Raw genomic sequence first — 19,008 nt, forward strand, 5'->3', positions numbered from 1 at the left:
GGTTTATTCATTTGTAGGACCTCTTTGTAGAGGTGGAGACTTATTCTTGATTGTGACATGTGTTGCAAGGTTGTAAGAGGCTTCTTCCAATTTGTCATTTTATTTATTTTAGCCTCTTAGTCTCTTAGAAGTAAGGTGTTAACGGTACAGACCACAGGCCCTGGGCTAGACTGCTGGGTTCAATCACCAGCTTTGCCTCTTGCTAGTTGTGTGAGCCTGCAAGTCACTTAACTGAGCCTCCATTTCTTCATTTCTTAATGTTTATTTTTTAGAGCAAGCGAGTGGGGGAGGGGCAGAGAGAGAGAATCCCAAGCTGGCCACACACTGTCAGCTGGGAGCCCAACGCCGGGCTCCAACTCACGAACCATGAGATCATGACCTGAGCCAAAATCAGGAGTCAGACCCTTAACCAACTGAGTCACCCAGGCGCCCCCTCCCCCTGGATAATTATAAGGATAATTATAAACCCTTAATGCATTGGGCTGCATTAAATGAACTGATATTTGTAAACGGCTTGGAACAATGTTTGGCATGTGGTTAAGTATTATAAAGTGCTAGCTGTTATCATTTACAGCCCTGGGGTCTGATGTCTTATGGGGCTTTTCCCAACCTCCGAGGTTATAAAAATATTTTCCTATACTTTCTCCTTATACTTTTATAGTTCTATTCCATGCATTTAGATCTTTAACCCATCTGGAATTTATTTTGTGTAAGGTGTGAGATGGAGACAGAACTTTTTTCTCCCAAATGAATAGCCAACTGTCTCAACCCAATTTAGTGAATATGCCATTCTTTCCCCCATTGACTTGAAATGCTGCCCTGTGTGTCTGTATCTGGACATTCTATTCTGTTTCATTGCTCTGCTTAGTATTAACTGCACCGATAACACAATTTTAATTATTGTGACATAATAAATTACCTTAGCGGTAAGACAAATGCCTGCTTTATTCTTATTTTTTCAGAATTATCCTGGCTACACTTGCAAGTTGATTCTTATGATTATTTAGAATCAAGTTCCCCCAAAAAAGTCCCATTGTTATTTATTTAATTTTTTTATTTTTATTTAATTTTATTTCTTAATTTTATTTTTTAAATTTACATCCAAATTAGTCAGCATATAGTGCAACCATGATTTCAAGAGTAGATTCCTTAATGCCCCTCCCCCATTTAGCCCATTCCCCCTCCCACATCCTCCAGTAACCCTCTGTTTGTTCTCCATATTTATGAGTGTCTTATGTTTTGTTCCCCTCCCTGTTTTTATATTATTTTTGTTTCCCTTCCCTTATGTTCATCTGTTTTGTCTCTTAAAGTCCTCACATGACTGAAGTCATATGATTTTTGTCTTTCTCTGACTAATTTCACTTGGCATAATACCCTCCAGTTCCATCCACGTAGTTGCAAATGGCAAGATTTCATTCTTTTTGATTGCTGAGTAATATTCCATATATATACACACAAATATATACACCACCTCTTCTTTATCAATTCATCCATTGATGGACATTTGGGCTCTTTCCAGACTTTGGCTATTGTCGATAGTGCTGCTATAAACATGGGGGTGCACGTGTCCCTTCGAAACAGCACACCTGTATCTCTTGGATAAATGCCTAGTAGTGCAAATGCTGGGTCGTAGGGTAGTTCCATTTTTAGTTTTTTGAGGAACCTCCATACTGTTTTCCAGCGTGGCTGCACCAGCTTGCATTCCCATTATTTATTTATTTTTAAAGTCTAATCAGGTGCAGTAGTGAGAAAGGGTTGGGGGGAGGGAGTCAAATGAGGAGTTCGATCGGACTGGGAACAATCACTTGAGATAAGTCACGACCTTTGGACCAGCCTCCCACTGCTATTTTCATATGGTGTTAAATCTAAGGACAACCTGTAAAGAAATGACATCTTTATACTGATGGTTTTTCCCATCATTATAAAGTAAAATGGTGTATCTCTTTCATTCTTTCTAGTCTTCTTTAGTATCTTTCTGAAATTTTCTTTATATTAGTATCTTTTAATGCAGTCGCGTTCGTGTCATAAGACCACTACCCTTCAGTTCCAAAATCACTTTAGAGAGGTAGCAATGTAGGTCTCATTACCTTCTGGTCATGACCCTTTGACAAAAGTGATTCATGAGTCTAAATTGTTTTAATTTTTTTTTAATTTTTAAAAAAAAATTTTTTTTTTCAACGTTTATTTATTTTTGGGACAGAGAGAGACAGAGCATGAACGGGGGAGGGGCAGAGAGAGGGAGACACAGAATCGGAAACAGGCTCCAGGCTCTGAGCCATCAGCCCAGAGCCTGACGCGGGGCTCGAACTCCCGGACCGCGAGATCCTAACCTGGCTGAAGTCGGACGCTTAACCGACTGCGCCACCCAGGCGCCCCTTTTTTTAATTTTTGAGACAGAAAGAGACAGAGCACGAGCAGGGGAGGAGCAGAGAGAGAGGGAGACACAGAATCCGAAGCAGGCTCCAGGCTCCGAGCTGTCCGCACAGAGCCCGATGCGGGACTCAAACTCACGGAGTGTGAGATCATGACCTGAGCCGAAGGCACCCTGTGATTTGTGAGTCTAAAAGAAGGGTCTGATCTACAGCTTGAAAGGTGTGAAGAGCGAGCTTAGAAGGTGGTGATGGAACTGAGAGCCTGTGTTCGAGCCTTAAAGGTGATCTCAGAAACTGTCGTGTTGTGCATATTACTTTTTGTCACATCGAAAATGGAGGGGGGAGTGTGAAGTTAGTTCACCCGGCTGGGAAGGACAGGGGGAGAATGGGAAAAGAGATGGAAGGAAGAAGGAGAAATACATGAGCCCCTTAAGTGCAGAAATGTCAGGAATCCACCATCCTCCCCCGTCTCTAGAAATGACTCTCAGCCCAGCCCCTCCTCCCTTTCACTCCATCATTCACCGTCTCTTGACTAGTTTTAGTCTAGACAACCTTGCCCCGCTCTCCCCATCCTCCGCCTTGCCCGGAATTATCCTCCTAAAGGAGAAGTCTCATCACGCCGGTCTTTTGCTTGAAAAAAACCACTGCTGGATCCATGTGCCCTCCCCCACCCCGCCTCCTCCAGGGAGGACCTCAGTCTCGTTCCTTCTCCGGCTCTGCAGAATCCTTCACACTCTGTTCCAGTCGCTCTCCTCCCATCGACCCCCACGAACACTTCAGAACGGGACGTGCCTTGCCTTTCTCTGGGGGAACACTCTTTCTGCCCACCCGTCAGAAAGATTGTCCTCAAATGTCTCCTCCTTCGGACAGCGTACAGTCCCCTCCGTCCCTGCCCCAGTCAAGCGCTGGCAGTCGCTGTGTCTTCTGAGTCATACCTCTTTTCTTGTATTCTTGGGATCATGATGCCTGTTTATGGGTCTCCCGAACTGTACTAGGGAAGCGGGGGCCATGTTGACTCGTGTCTGTGTCCCCATCGCCCAGCACGGTGACTAGCACATTACAGGCATGGATGGACGCACGGATGCTCGCTGCGAAGACGGCAGATGGAAAGGCCTGGGTGGTCAGAGAAATTAGGCAAAGGAACCCCGCGAGGACCAAAGACGGACACCAGAGGGCGCTGACACACCACGACCGAGAGGCGGGAGGGCGGGCCAAGGCTGCGAGCACGCGCGAGCGGCGCGCGCTGAAGCGAGCATCACGCAACTGGAACCGCTCACCCACGTGTGCGTCCCCGAGCCCTCCTTCCCAGACTGTGCCGGCGCCCGCTCCTCCGCCCCCGCCGCCTCCCTCGCCTCCGCCGCCGCCGCCGAGAAAGCAAACAAAGGGGAGGGGACCCCCGCCGCGTCCTGGACGCGGGGAGCCAATCAGCGGGCTCTAAGCTCCCGGCAGGCGGGCGCCGTCGTTCCAGGGGGCCCAATCGTTCCTAAGCGGGTGCGGAGGGGCGGAGAGATGGGCGGGCAGAGCGGGGAGCAAGGACCGCGCGCGCGGGAGGGACCCCCGCCCCTTCCTACCGCTCGGGACGGCGGGAGGGGCTGCGGAGGGGCGGGCGCGGGGGCGGAGCCAATCAGCGCGCGGGTCTGAGCGGAGGGGGCGGGCGGCGGCGCGGCGCGCGCGAGCCGGGCTGACGCATCTGGCCGCGGTTCCCCGGGCCCGGAGGGGGGCCGGAGGGGCGGGAGGAGAAAGAGGCGCGCGTGCGCAGTGGCGCGGGGAGGAGCGGGGACCTGGCAGCAGGGCTGCGAGGCTGCGAGCGAGCCGCGGACCGGGCGGGCGGCGGGCGCGCGCACCATGGGGGAGAAACCGGGCACCAGGTAAGGGAGGTGGGGCCACGCGGCGGGACGTGGGCGGCGGCTCGGAGCTGGTGCCGGGACGGTCCCCAGACCAGGACACCCGGGAGAGAATCCGGGGGCCGGACGCCTGGGTCCCTAGGGGGCAGCCATCCGGGGCCGCACGCCCAGGTCCTCGAGGATAACGAGGGGGACGCATGCCGGGCCCCTGTGCAGAAAGCGAGGGCTGAAGGGGACCAGGAAACCGGCGCCTGGGTTCTCGTAGGGATGTGGGGGCCGAACGACTGGGCTCTCCGGTGCGGGCTGCGATGCAGGGGCGGAGGAAGGAGGAGCAGGTGGCCAGCCCCGAGGGGTCGGGTATGGGAAGGCTGGATGCCGGGAGGGGATCCCCCCTCCCCAGACTCGTCCCGAGCTGCTGGAAAGCCTCCTGTCCAATGCCCCACGGGCAGTCGGGCTGTCCCAAGGGCCAGGTGGCTCTGCTTCCAAACTTCTGCCTTACCCCAGGTTGCCAGGAGCAACAGCTTCATCTTGGGGGAGCGGAGTGCATGACGACCCTCCCCGCTTCTGGGCCTCACTCCTCTTCCCGGAGGTGAGGGAAGCCAGTATCTGCCCTGGGCACGCCATCCACTCCCCGGATGTTTTCTGTGCAATCGAGGCTCCTTCCTTCCACTGATACCCCGAGTTCTCTTTTTTGGTCTCTAGCAAAATCCACTTCCTGTTGTGGCCCAGCACCCCCAAGGGGGCAGTGGGTGAATGCCTGGGGAGCAGGAGGAAAAGAGGTGAAGATTGGGGCTGTGTGCCTCTGTCCAGAACGGATCGGGAACAGGGCCCTGGTACCGGGCTGTCACTTGTTCCGCCAAAGATGATCATAGGAGCCCCGCCGCTCCCCAGCCACAGAGTAGGAGAACCCAGGCTTCTGAGCAGCAAGTCGAGCAGTAGTGGAGAGAGATGACCAGAGGGAGGCCTGATATCCCGGATCAGGGCTCAAACACCCCCCGGAGAAAGGGGAAGTCGCTGACTTGAGGGAGGCCCCCAATTTCCGTTATGTGGTTCAGGGAGGGGAATGGATGGACCAGAGGGGGGACTGCTGACTTGGCACAATTCCCGCCACCCCCATCCAGTTCTGGGCCACAGGAAACGGAGAGAACATCTGCTTCTGCAGGCCCCCTCCGGTCACCCCCATGATCTGCCTCCTTGGCCAGCCTCGGTCGGGTCAAGAGGTGGTGCTTTATTCTAGCTGCTGCCGTATCAGCGCTTACTCTCCCTTATTGCATGGGGATACCCAGGGACTTCCATACCCTTTGCCTTATGGCCTTTGGATATCTTGAGCTTCTGGGAAGAAGGGGGAAGTGAAGTTGTAAGAGCAAAACTAGGTGGGGAGAAGGCAGGGTTGGAGGAAGGATGGGCCGGTTGGCAGGAGATCCGAGGACCCTTCCAGGGATCGCGGCTGAGCGGATTGGGATAAGTGACATGAGGCCCGCAAGTGGCCAGAGCACAGGGGTCTCTGGACACCTACCTACCCTCTCAGCAACGGGTAGAGTCCAGGCTTCGAGCGTTTCAGCTCTGGGAAGCGAGAATCCCCCTTGACTCAAGGAACTTAAGCCCAACTGCAGAGACAGGAGAGTGTAACGGCTTCCTGACAAAGAGCACGGGCTCAGAGCCAGACTGCCTCTGATTCATCTGAATCCCACCATTTACTTGCTCTGGGGCCTTAGGCAAAATCCTTCCCCTCTCCTGTGCCCTCGTTTTTCCTCACCTGTGAAATAGAACTATTAGGCCCTCCATCGTTGGGTTGCTAAGACTATTAAATGAGATAACACACGCCCCCGCTAAATGTCAGCCCGCACCATCATCTTCATGGTCCGGCGGGCATTGTGCTGGGGATGCCCGACTGGATGAGGTCTGTGACGTCCACGGTCTACCTAGTGACACATGGTCCACAGCTAACTGCCCGGACACGCTATCACAAGTTTTACCACCAGTGAAACATCAGCAAGTGTGACGGGAACCCCCCGAAAAAAGGGGGGTAACGGGAGTCCGGGCTGGCTCTGCCTTCTGGAGGAGGTGATATCTGGGCTCGGCCTTCAAAGACAAGTGAGCTTCGAGGCTGCTGAGATCAGGGATGGGGAACCCTTGGAGGTTAACGGAGTAGGGCCGCGCTTAAGTAGTGCCTCCAGGTAGAAACCATTTCAGGAGCGAAAGCCAGGGCCACTGCCCTCCAGGTACTCTGGCTGTCTTTGGAGCCCCTAGAGAACACAGGTGGACGGTTCGGTCTTAGACCGACACAACTACCACCTGCCTATTCGGGTCCCTCCGGGGGATGTCCTCTGGGGAGAGCCTGGGTGGTTTCTGGGCAACCAGTGACTACTGACTGCCACCGGAGGGGACCTAGAGTGAGAGTGCACGGAGCAGGGGGGGCCCGGGAACATTAAGGACCTATGGCCGCCCTTCTGGTGAGAAGTGGGAGGGGTAGGGCTGGCAAAGCCCAGAAGCCTCCGGACTGAATCCTGGGGGCGGGCGAACCCTGCTTCTCAGGCCGGCTCGGGAGGTCCCTGCCGAGTCTGACGGAGGCAGTGGGGCTTCCCTTTCTGTTTTGTTAGGGTCTTCAAGAAGTCGAGCCCTAACTGCAAGGTGAGTCGGTCTGCCATGCTGCTTCTCCTCCCAGCCCTCTGTGGGCCCAAGCAAGGCCCGGCCCGCGCCTAGATGATCCCCAACCTCTAGCCCCCACTTCCTGTGACAGCTGAGAGCCCACTTCCTTCCCTCCTGAAGCCCCTTGCCGCCCGCAAAGGCTGCTCGCCCCTGCACTCAGCCACGGGCTGGGTGGGGACTGGCCTGAGGCCAGATGAAGGGGGAGGAGCCCCAAGCCCCAGCTGTGTCCCTCTTAGGAGCCGAGCTCAGGGTGCCTGGGGTGGGAGCCGTTAGCACCCCCCAGGCTACGGCCTGTGTATCCCAGAGGAGTGACACCACAGCCTGCTTTCTAACTGGCTGCCTGGGGCAAGTCCTCCCCAAGCCCCACCACCCCACCCCACATACACACACACACACACATGCACGCATGCTCACGCACACACACACACATACACACACACACACACACACACACACACACATTTGCTTGACTCGTGGGCAGAGGTGTGACAAAAGCCTCAAGGTCGGGTAGTCTGGGAAACCCCACTATTGTCCCCCGCTCTGAAGGAAACCCGGGGGGACACCCCAGCCTGGGGAGGCCACGGGCAGGACGGCCCCTCCAGGGTTCTGCTGCCCTGCATCCGTCTGCCCTGTCTTCCCTGTGTCCCTTCTGCATCCTCAGCTCACCGTGTACTTGGGCAAGCGGGACTTTGTAGACCACCTGGACAGAGTGGACCCCGTAGGTAAGTGTGCCCACGTCCCCCAAGAGGGGAAGAAGTCCCCGGGCCGAGGGACGGAGGAGAGGCCCTGACAGGAAATGAGCTCATGCAGCGGCGTCCCTTTCCCAGATGGCGTGGTGCTCGTGGACCCTGACTACTTGAAGGACCGCAAAGGTACCGGCCGAGGGGAGGTCGGGGCGGCAGAGGAGGACGGGGCCCCAGAAAGAGGGCGGAGAAAGCAGTGGGAGTGGGATTCGGGCAGGTTTCGCGCTGCCCAGGAAGGAGCCGCTGCGGCTAGGTGCTGGGGGGCTGGGGAAGGGGGGGTCCTGACCGCCCCGCCCGGCCCTCCCTCGCCAGTGTTCGTGACCCTCACCTGCGCCTTCCGCTATGGCCGCGAGGACCTGGACGTGCTGGGCCTGTCCTTCCGCAAAGACCTGTTCATCGCCACCTACCAGGCCTTCCCCCCCATGCCCAACCCGCCCCGGCCCCCCACCCGCCTTCAGGACCGGCTGCTGAGGAAGCTGGGCCAGCACGCCCACCCCTTTTTTTTCACAGTGAGGACGCCCCTCACCCTCTGCAGGGCAAGGGGTCTGGGACTGAGGTGGGGGGAGGGGGTGCCAGTCGCCTGTCAGGTGCAGATCTAGAAGAAGGGTGGGAGGGGGAGCAGACCCACCTCCCTCATTCTGCCTGCCTTCAGGATGCCCTTGTCTCTGTCTCCTCCCAGGGGCCCCTTCCTTCTTCCTTTCTCACCCCCCGGCCTCCTCCAGCCTCTGAGCTGAGATTGGGAGAGAGATTTGGGGGCTCTCTGGGAGAACTGAAGCCTCCTCTTTCCTCTGCTGCAGATCCCCCAGAACCTGCCCTGCTCTGTCACGCTGCAGCCGGGCCCAGAGGACACGGGGAAGGTACAGCAGGAAAGGCTCTGAGGGCTCCCGGGACAGAACAGGGCCCAGTAGGAGCCTGGGGCACACCCGAGAGGGGGGCTGTCAGGGAGAAGCGGGGTGGGAACCGTCCCCAGTGGAAATACAGTGTGTGTGGGAGGGTCACCGCTCACGTGTGACTCAGGAGCTGCACGCCCATGGGGAGTATGGGGGCTCACCCAGAACAGCCCCGGGGCTCACTCGGCCAGGTACTGGGCCTTTAGCAGAGGCGGGGGGACGGAGCCCCAGGCCCCACACTCCTCAGACTGTGATGGGGCAAGAGTCCCTGATGAAGAGGAGGGAAGGAAGGGCGTGGTGGCAGAGGGGACCTTGTGTAAGACGTGACCTTTTCTCCTCCTCCTGAGGCCTGTGGAGTAGACTTTGAGATTCGAGCCTTCTGTGCCAAATCGCTAGAAGAGAAAAGCCACAAAAGGTGAGGGAACCGAGCCCATGTATGGTTTGATTGTGTCCTCCCCTCTCCCAGGAGCCCCAGGCCCGTGGGAGGTGGTTGTGGGGGGGGGGGTCTGGGTGTCTGAGGCCCGGCCCCTCCCACCCCTCCTCCCCACCCCCAGGAACTCTGTGCGGCTGGTGATCCGAAAGGTGCAATTTGCCCCAGAGAAACCCGGCCCCCAGCCCTCAGCAGAAACCACACGCCACTTCCTCATGTCTGACCGGTCCCTGCACCTCGAGGCTTCCCTGGACAAGGAGGTGGGGTGCAGGAGGGTGGCGCAGGTGCTACAGTGCAGAGGGATCCCCGGGGGAGGGCTGGAGCCGCTTGTCAGGGCAGCACGTCCACCGGGCTTGGGCCTAGGTTTAGAGGAAGAGGGAGCCATGTGTCTGCGTGGGGGAGGGGGGCACGCTAATAACAGGGACCCGCAAAAATCGACCGCATCCCCTCAAAAGCTGTACTACCACGGGGAGCCCCTGAACGTCAACGTCCACGTCACCAACAACTCCACCAAGACCGTCAAGAAGATCAAAGTCTCTGGTAGGAGGTGGGGGATTGAAGGGGGTCTCGGGGGAGCGATTTGCAGCCCCAGGACATACCCTGACGTGAGAGGCCCAGCCGGGGGGCGGCGGGGGGCCGGCCGGTGGTCCGAGTGCGGCGGGCGGCAGTCTGCGCCCCCTGCTCAGCCGCTGACCCCCCACACCCCACAGTGAGACAGTATGCCGACATCTGCCTCTTCAGCACCGCCCAGTACAAGTGTCCTGTGGCTCAGATCGAACAAGAGTGAGTATCGGAATGGCCTCGGGCCCCCGCCTCAGAGCAGAACAGCAGGCCCCGGAGGGTGTGAGGTGGGGATGGCATTGTCCCCAACTGTCTCCACCTACGGGGGCCTTCCCTCCGCAGGCTGGTGGCTCTGAGCCGTTGGTTTCCTTGGGCGGGTCGAGCTGTGCCCAAAGGGAGAAGGGCTGGCGTGGGGTCGAAGCCCCCGGGGGTGGGAGCGACCTCGTCACCTGGCCCGGCCCCTCCTGGAGCCTCGTCCTCTCGCCCCCGCTCCCCAGTGACCAGGTGTCGCCCAGCTCCACGTTCTGCAAGGTATACACCATCACCCCGCTGCTCAGCGACAACCGGGAGAAGCGGGGTCTTGCCCTGGACGGGAAGCTCAAACACGAGGACACCAACCTGGCTTCCAGCACCATGTGAGGGCGGCGGGGTGGGGGCAGGGGGTTGTCCTGCAGACCAGGAGCCACTGGCGCGGTCAGTGCCGGCTGCGCCTCGGGCTCTGTCCTGGGAGCCAGGGCTGTGTCCGGGCACAGGACAGACCGGAGATGCTAGGCAGGGCGGGCGGGCAGATCGGAGACCGGCGTTGAGAAAAAGCAAGGCAGAGAAGACAGATATGAGGCAGGGGTGTGGGTAGGGGGGGGTGTTAACTTTAAGCAGGGTGGCTGGGGAAGGCATAACCCAGATGTGAATTCGGAGTAAGGACCCAGAGGCACAGGAGACGTGCCTATGCAAGGAAGGGGTGTTCCGGGCAGAGGGAGCGGCAGGACCACTCCAAGGTGGTCCGGGCCCAGTCTGTGGGAGGAAGCGAGAGGGAGGGGCTGTGGCACCTCTGGGCGGGGGCAGCCCCCAATGGCCACAGCTTCGCAGAGTCAGGGCTGGGTCCTGTTCTCCGCCCCCCCCCCCCCCAGCACTGGCACCCGTGTGCGAGGGCACACTGCATGAACATACACAGCAGGCCGGAGGCCAGCGTGGTGACAGCGAACCACAGGACAGGGGTCGGGGTGGGGTCAGGGTAACAGAACTAGACAGCGCGGACTGTCAGGTCACAAGGACTTCAGCTTTTACTGCGAGCGATGAGAAGCCACCAGAGGGTTCTGTGCAGAGGGGTGCCCGGCCGTGAGGACAGCACAGCCCTGGCGGCCAGCGCCCGGACACTGATGGGAGCCCGCGGGGGAGACCTCGGGGCGCAGGGGTGCGGGGGGGCCGTGGTCTAGCTCCTCCCCCTGATTGCAGCGTGAAGGAGGGCGCCAACAAGGAGGTGCTGGGAATCCTGGTGTCCTACAGGGTCAAGGTGAAGCTGGTGGTGGCTCGTGGCGGGTGAGTGTGGCAGGGCAGCGCGGGGTCGCACTGTTTCCCGGGCGTGGCCGTGCTGGCCCCTCATGCTGCGTCTCCCCCCCCCCCCAACCCAGGGATGTCTCTGTGGAGCTGCCTTTTGTCCTCATGCACCCCAAGCCCCACGATCACATCACCCTCCCCAGGCCCCAGACAGGTGAGTATGCCACCCACCCTGAGCCCCCAAAGGGACGGCCTGAAGCCAGGCCGGTGGAGAAAAGCTGGCCCTTCCAGCACCCACCCACCCGCCCCCTCTCCTCGCCTCAGCTGCTCCTGAGACAGACGCTCCCGTGGACACCAACCTCATTGAATTTGACACCAAGTAAGAGACCCTCCCCTGCCTTCCTAGTCTGAGCCCTCTGGACAGGGATTCCGGGACTCCCAGACCTGCCCTCTCCCCGCGGTCCCCTGTGGGGGTGGGCGAGGGCTGGAACATCACCTCCCCAGGGCCTAGCCTTCCGTGGGAGGCTGCCTGCCACCGTCCCTTCTTTGTCCCTTCTCGCCCACACGTCCGGTCCTGTTGCTGCTGGGGCCCCCCTGTCTCTGGGAGGGCGGCAGGGGCACCGAGAAGAGGGTCTCGAGCCCCCACCTCACCCCTGCTTCCCACCGTCAAGCTACGCCACAGACGACGACATCGTGTTCGAGGACTTCGCCCGCCTGCGGCTGAAGGGGATGAAGGACGAGGATTACGAGGACCAGTTCTGCTAGAGGGGGTGGAGGGGGCGGGGCCGGGGGGGGAGGGTCCCAGCCCGGCCGCCCTCCCTGCGCTCAGCACCGAGTCCTTGGCGGACCCCTCCGTCCTCCCTCGCCTGTGGCTCCCGGACACGCACTGGACCCTTGTCTTGTTGATCGTGGGCATTACTTGTTTGACCCCAGCTGTGCCTCCACAGCCCCCCCAGCGGGTGGCTCAAACCTGCATCTTCTGGAGGGGGTCCTGGAAAGGGGAATGACAGTAGGGAGAAGGGGAGAGAGCTCCCACATCCGACATCCCCTCCCCCCCCACACACACACACACTCTGCCTCCTTCTCCTTCAAGAGGAGACCCTGGGGTGGGGGGCGAGGCCACTTCTTTGTTTCTGAGCATAAAGAAGAAAATAAACATTTTAATAGGTGCGAGTGTATGTGCTTTCTGTGCAGCTGCTGAGGGCACACAGGTGCTCGTCTGTGACTTGTGCTCGTGGCCGAGCACCCAGCCAGCCTCTCCTGTGTCCCGGCACAGTGCCGGGCACAAGGCTTGTCAGTAAACGTCCCATCGAATGGGCTGTGACTGTGTTCCAAGGGCAACACAGAAACTGACTTCGGTCAGTCCAGACTCACAGGTACCGTTTGGTAAAGCCACGAAATACACTTAGTCATTTGTAGGGGAAATAGAAACTCACTTCCTGGGACGCCTGGGTGGCTCAGTCGGTCGAGCGTGACTCTTGATTTCAGCTCAGGTCATGATCACAGGGTCGTGGGATCGAGCCCCATGTTGGGCTTGGAGCCTGCTTAAGATTCTCTCGCTCTGCCCCTCTTCCCTGCTCACTTGCTCTCTCTAAAATGAAATAAAATTTGGGGCGCCTGGGTGGCTCAGTCAGTTTAGCATCCGACTTCAGCTCAGGTCGGGATCTCACAGCTCATGGGTTCAAGCCCCGCGTCGGGCTCTGTGCTGACAGCTCAGAGCCTGGAGCCTGCTTTGGATTCTGTGTTTCCCTCTCTCTGCCCTTCCCCCACTCATGCTCGCACACACTCTCTCTCTCTCTCTCTAAAATAAACATTAAAAAAATTTTAATGAAATAAAATTAAAAAAAAAAAAACCTCACTTCCCTGTAGACCAGCCACCCTTGGGAGTTGGGCAGACAGACGCTTCCCTATCGCCGCTGACACATGTGACCGTGCAGTGACCTGCTGTGACAGTGTGTCCATCTCCACCGCTGTGTGGCTGTTCACCCACTCCGTTCCTGGGGCTTGGTGGGAGCCCCCCCCCGCCCCGGCCTCACCGGACATCCCATGGGGCCTGCCTGGCCACCCTCATTCTAACCCAGAAGCCAAGGCTTGGGCGGCCAGCGGGGGTCACCGCTGTGGGCAGGTCCCAGAGGCAGCCCCCTGGAGCTCATCAGGCACTCCCTGAGGCTTGGCCACTGTCCCAGGCTGGGTGGCGGGGACTGAGCGCCACCCCACTGGCGTGCCTCACCTCCGTCACCCACTCTGTCACCCACCTGTCCTCCCCTTTTTCTCTTAAGGCCCAATCATCCGTTCCATGAGCGAGATCTTGGCGTTAAGTCCCTATTAGGTGCCGGGCCTAGGAGAGGGGCGTGGCAGGGACCAAAGCAAACACGAAACCACTCCCTAGTTATTTGATGACAGCATGTGTGCTCCGAAGGAGCAGCACAGGAGCCGCGAGAACGCGCGACAGGGAGTTCTGACCCAGGCTGGGGTCTGGGGAAGACTCCCCGGAGGAAGTGACCTTTGAGCAGGGAACCCGCGGGCGAAGAGGGGCCGGAGCATCCCGGGCACCGAGTGCGAGCGCAGGGACAGGGCGAGTTCCAGGCACTAAAAGAGGCCAGAGGGACTGAGGGACAGAGATGGCCAAGGGCAGAGTAGTTCCAGATGGGGCTGGGGGGCCGGCGGGGCAGCTCACACAGGCCTCTAGCCTACGGCTCACCGCCTCACGTCAGACCACCGTTTACCCACAGGTCTGAGTCCTGTCAAAACGCCAGTGACCTCGTGCGCCCCTCTGCAGAGGCCGCCGCCCCGCCCACCCTGGCCTTTTGTCACAGAGGAGGAACCGCTGGCATCCCTCTGGTTCCCAGGAGCTCGCTCGTTGGCCCACGGACCTCTCGACCTTCTCAGGGGGATCGGGCCCCTCTGGGAGGCACAATGAAAACGCAGAGCCCCAGGCTCTCCCTTCCCAGACTCTGGTTCGGCAGGTCCCAGGAGGAACCCACCAGTGTGGATTTGGGGAACTGACATACAATTTGAGAAACGGTGTCTTTTTTTTTTTTTTAAGCTTTTTATGTTTTTTAATGTTTTTAAAAAGGAAAAAGGGGCACATGATTTAAACAAACAAACATCGGAACCGTATGCGACGCTAAACAGTGAAGAGAAGGCTCCCTCCCGTCCTGATCCCCAGCCAAGCCCTTCCTCGTTCCCAGAGGAATCACTATCGCCCATTCCTTGGTTATTCTTCCGAAGATGCTGTTCAGACTCAGTCACACCTGTCTGAGTGGAATACATATTTTGCACTGTTTTGAACGGACAGCAGCATACCGTGAGCCCTTTTCTACACCTGCCTTTTTCCCTGGTGGTGAGGTGGGGAGAGCATTCCTTTCTGTAGCGATACATATAGATCTCCCTCATTCTTTTTTTTTTTTAATGTTTATTTGTTTTCGAGACACAGAGGGAGACAGAGCATGAGTGGGGGAGGGGCAGAGAGAGAAGGAGACACAGAATCCGAAGCGGGCTCCAGGCTCTGAGCTGTCAGCACAGAGCCCGACACGGGACTCGAACCCGTGAACCGCGACACCACGACCTGAGCCGAAGCTGGACACCCAACTGACTGAGCCACCCAGGCGCCCCAGGACAACTTCTTAAAAGCAGACTTGCTGGGTCAAAGAAGGTGAGCGTCTTTTGGATTCTACCAATCAAGCAGGTGAGAGACACGGTATCATCTGAGTTTTAATTTGCATTTGTTTGATGATGAGTGAGGATAAAACCCAATTTATTGGGGCACTTTATTTTTAATGTACCCTCAGAGCTCTTCTATACTAAAAAAAATAGAGCCTTGGTCATATATCTTGTAAATATTTTTCCCGATTTGTCATTATCTTTTGAATTTGTTTCTAGGGTTTTTGTTTCGTTTTTTGTTTTTTGTTTTTTTGGCAGAGGGTATTTTTTTTTTTTTTTTACTAAGGTAAAATTCATATAACATAAAATTAACCATTGTAAAGTATACAGTTCGGTGGCATTTAGTGCACTCACAATGTTGTGCAGTCATTCAAAGTATTTTGTTTCTGATATTTTATTTTTATTTGAGTGAGAGAGAGAGAGAGCAAGCAGGGGAGAGGGGCAGAGGCAGAGAGAATCCACACTCAGCGCGGAGCCTGACACGGGGCTCAATCCCAGGGCCCTGGGATCGTGACCTGAGCCCAAATCAAGAGCCGGATGCTCAACCAACTGAGCAACCCAGGTACCCCTGCTTCTGACATTTTTAATAATTCACTTCTTAATGGCTTCTTGGGGTTTTTTTTTTTTGTCGCAAAGCTCTTGGCCCTTCTGCTCCCTTGCAATTGGAGCTTTTCTTTCCAGACTGAACTTGGAGCCCACGATACCAACCGGATCTCATCAGCACCCTCAACCTCTTTCAAACACCTGCTCTCAACACCCGCCCCCACCCAGCCCCCGGCTCTGTCCACCCACCACCCTGAGCGCCCCGCTCCAACACAGGGCCAGGGAGCGCTGCCAGAGAAAAATCACACAACCACATGCATTCATTCATTCACTCATTCATTCACTCATTCATTCAACAAATGCTTTTTAACACCTGCTACGTGCCAACACTGCGGGGCACTGGGTACACATTTGGGGCCACTGCCAGTTTATGGTCTCTAACCTCGGCTGGGCCCTCAATTCCTGATGACCCTTCGTCCCTCTCTGTGTTCCTGGTCACCTCCCTCTCGGGCTCGAGTCCCACTGACTACATTCCAAACCTTCCTCACGCTCATAGCGAACAACCTTCTGTTGTTCATGGAGATGAGGCTAACGGGAACGAATGATTTCAATTTCCCGCCTCCTCCCCACGAACACAGACGTCGATCCCGATTCTCTGTACAGCCAAGGTCAAGCTGCCTCCTCCCGTCCAAAGCTCATCCCTCCCCCGTGCTCAGATCTCTCCCCTCCCAAGTCCTCTGAGACCCTGATTCATCAAACCACCCCCCCCCAACTTCAACCGTTGCCCCTCTCTACTGGTTCTTCCTCTAAGGTCCGTAACCCTCGCAAGTCGCTTCTATTCAAGGAAGGAAGGACACCGGAGAAAAGACACTCTTCCACACGAAGCAAATCCCTATTCCTTTCCTCCTTACCATTTCACTTTTACTGCGCTGTTATTTTCCAAGTTATATGTGCACACAGCTTAGGAAGTCGGGTGCAACAAGGCCTATACCCCTTCCCTCTCCGGCTCCTTTCTCCTCACGGGCAACCGTTTGCACCCCCCCCTTCGGATGTTTCTTTCGGTATTCACCTCCAGATCTCCAAACAATGTGCTTCTGTTGCTACTTCTTGATTTGTAAGCATCACCTACCGGCGTCTCAGCACACGAGGTGAAGACTGAGCTCCCGTCTGCCCCTCCCCCCCGCCGGGGAACCCTCGCCATCCTGCCCGGGCATCCCATACTCGGGGGGGTGGTTGGGTCAATACTCAATATTTCCATTGTTATGCTCACACATCCGTCATCTACAGTTGTCACGCGCGGGATATCGATGATCTCTCTCTTCTAGTTTCCCCTGAATAACTATCATTTCAAGAATCTGCTCTTTCTCTGAATTCATCACTAAGGCTGCCCTGTACTCTCCCCCCAAAAGTCTATATATCCTCTCAGGACGTGCAAAACAAAACAGACGCTTATCTCTTCCCCCTCCGTGAAGACAGCCTTCCAGAAGCCTCCTTCACCTGCTCCAGGCTGAGCGGGCCATTCTCCATGCCCGTCACTTCCCCTCAGCTGGTGTTCCTGTTTGCGCCTCTCCCGTGTTGAAGGCCTTCCCCACGACCTGGATCCCGTATCTTCCTCTTCCACGTCTTCTTCTAAATACCTCCTGAGAAAGGGAACTGGGTAGAGAACTTTGAGACCTTAAGGTCTTTATTCCATCTTCAATCTGGCTGTTGTGAGGCCCACGACTCCCCTAACATGTTCGAGAATGGTAGCTGGCCACCTGGGGAAGGACTGGATTTTCTAGAATCCAGGAGCCGGGTGAGGCCGTCTGACTGTCTTCGTCAGTGGAATGTGAGTAGAAACGATCTGGGCTGCTTCCTAGTCAGACCTCTGAGCCAGGTGCACCCCCCTCCCCACTTCTTCTTGCCCCTCGCTGCCGGCTACGACCCAGGGACGTCAGCAGCCCAGTTGTGACAGGGCAGATGGCGATGCCCCAGAGCAGTAGGGCTCCTCGGATGTCACTGTGCACACACATCCCCTGAGCACCTTCAAACACAGATACTGATTCTGAAGTTCTGTGGTTGGGGAGGGGCGGGGGGAGGGTGCCCGGGCGGCTCAGTCAGTTGAGTGTCCAACTCTTGGTTTTGACTCAAGTCATGATTTCACGGTTTGTGGGTTCGAGCCCCACCTTGGGCTCTGTGCTGGTGATGCAGAGCCTGCTTGGGATTCTCCCTCTCTCCCTGTCTCCCTCTCAAAATAAGTAAATAAACTTACCAAAAAAAAAAAAAATGGGGGGGCGCCTGGGTGGCTCAGTCGGTTGAGCATCTGACTTTCGCTCAGGTCATGATCCCACGGTCCATGAGTTCAAGCCCCACGTCAGGCTCTGTGCTGACAGCTCGGAGCCTGGAGCCTGCTTCGGATTCTGTGCTCCCTCTCTCTCTGCCCCTCCCCTGCTCGCACTGTCTCTCAAAACAAAACAAAACAAAACTCTGTGGTTGGGCCTGAGATCTGCATTCCTAACAACACCATCAGCACTGCTGGCCTGCAGACCACACTGTGGGATACACAGTGGCAGAGTTGCAGGGCTGGCCTTGATCTTCGGATGACCCGTGGAGTGTGCCGAACTACCCACACTGGACCGTTCTCTGGGGAAAAATGAAGTTCTGTTTTGTTGTGTCATTGCATTCTTAGCCTCTATCTTAGTGCAGCTGGAGGACAGAATCCCAGATTGGAACAGCTCAGTACGTAAACCTTCACTTACTCTTACTTTCCTTGTTTTGTTTTATTTTTTTTTAAGTTTTTTTTTTTTTTACACTTCTCCATTTAAGTAATCTCTACACCCAACATGGGGCTCAAACTCTCTACCCAGAGATCAAGAGTTGTGCACTCTTCCAAATGAGCCAGGCAGGCGCCCCTGATCTTGTTTTTCAATACAACTGTGCCCTGGGCGCCTTCCAGAACCAAAGACCCTCTGTTTCCATCTTCAACAAAGAAACCTCCAGTAACGGGATGGGGTTGAGGACCTGCAAAGATGTATGCAGTAAGGAAAAGACTGGGCAGGAGGTGGGGGTGGGGGTCCTAACTACCTCAAATAACCCGCTTCACTTTAGTATCACCTCTACCCCAGTTGTGCATTAATTTAAGAGTGAATCAACCTGCAGGGGGCCTGGGTGGCTCAGTGGGTAAAGCGTCTGACTTCTGCTCAGGTCATGATCTCGCGGTTCATGAGTTCCAGCCCCGTGTCAGGCCCTGTGCTGACAGCTCAGAGCCCGCTTTGGATCCTCTGCCCCCCTCTCTCTCTGCCCCTCCCCTGCTCATGCTCGCTCTCTCTCTCTCCCTCTCAAAAAAATAAACATTGGGGAGCCTGGGTGGCTCGGTCGGTTAAGCGTCTGACTTCTGCTCAAGTCACGATCTCAAGGTTCCTGTGCGTGGGACTCTGCGCTGACATCTCAGAGCCTGGAGCCTGCTTCAGATTCTGTGTCTCCCTCTCTCTCTCTCTGCCCCTCCCCAACTCACACTCTGTCTCTCTCTCAAAAATAAACAAACATTAAAAAATTTACTAAAAAGAGTGAATCAAGTTGCTTTTGGGTTTTCTTTACTGCCGGCTTAATTATTACCACTTACCCTCTGTTTTCCAGCTTCTATCTAAAGTTTTGCTATTAGTTCCCCTCTCTCTTTGACCCCTTAATACGATCCTCCTTGTTATTTCATTAGGATTTTAAAAAGGAGTGGAGTTGAATGCCGGATCCCCGAGTTGATCTGAAAGTCTCCATTTGCTAACCCCGTGTGAATTAGCTTCATTCTCAACCTTCCATAGGCCGTCGAGGTGGATCTTTCCAAAA

The 19,008-nt window shown here is 56.3% G+C and overlaps 1 protein-coding gene across 6 annotated transcripts; it reads left to right on the forward strand.

Annotated features, from left to right (window-relative positions):
* Positions 1-4,151: 4,151 nt before the first annotated feature.
* Positions 4,152-12,067, forward strand: ARRB2 (arrestin beta 2). Of its 6 annotated transcripts, XM_047089712.1 has the most exons (16): positions 4,169-4,240; positions 4,721-4,805; positions 6,817-6,847; positions 7,527-7,587; positions 7,693-7,737; positions 7,921-8,117; positions 8,406-8,465; positions 8,846-8,913; positions 9,053-9,188; positions 9,384-9,468; positions 9,639-9,711; positions 9,987-10,124; positions 10,942-11,025; positions 11,118-11,197; positions 11,275-11,362; positions 11,655-12,067. In XM_047089712.1, the coding sequence occupies exons 2-16, from the start codon at positions 4,762-4,764 to the stop codon at positions 11,746-11,748; spliced, it is 1,284 nt and encodes a 427-aa protein (XP_046945668.1). In that variant the 5' UTR covers positions 4,169-4,240; positions 4,721-4,761; the 3' UTR covers positions 11,749-12,067. The 6 variants fall into 6 exon arrangements, with proteins under 6 accessions (XP_046945669.1, XP_046945670.1, XP_046945668.1 ...); XM_047089713.1 differs by lacking the exon at positions 4,721-4,805 and having other exon boundaries at positions 4,152-4,240; XM_047089714.1 differs by lacking the exon at positions 4,721-4,805 and having other exon boundaries at positions 4,156-4,240; positions 11,308-11,362.
* Positions 12,068-19,008: the final 6,941 nt, after the last annotated feature.

The sequence above is a fragment of the Lynx rufus genome, unplaced genomic scaffold (assembly GCF_022079265.1).
Source record: "Lynx rufus isolate CCGP_SWC_20201006 ecotype Redwood Valley unplaced genomic scaffold, mLynRuf1.p SCAF_28, whole genome shotgun sequence".
NCBI classification, from domain to species: Eukaryota; Metazoa; Chordata; class Mammalia; order Carnivora; family Felidae; genus Lynx; species Lynx rufus.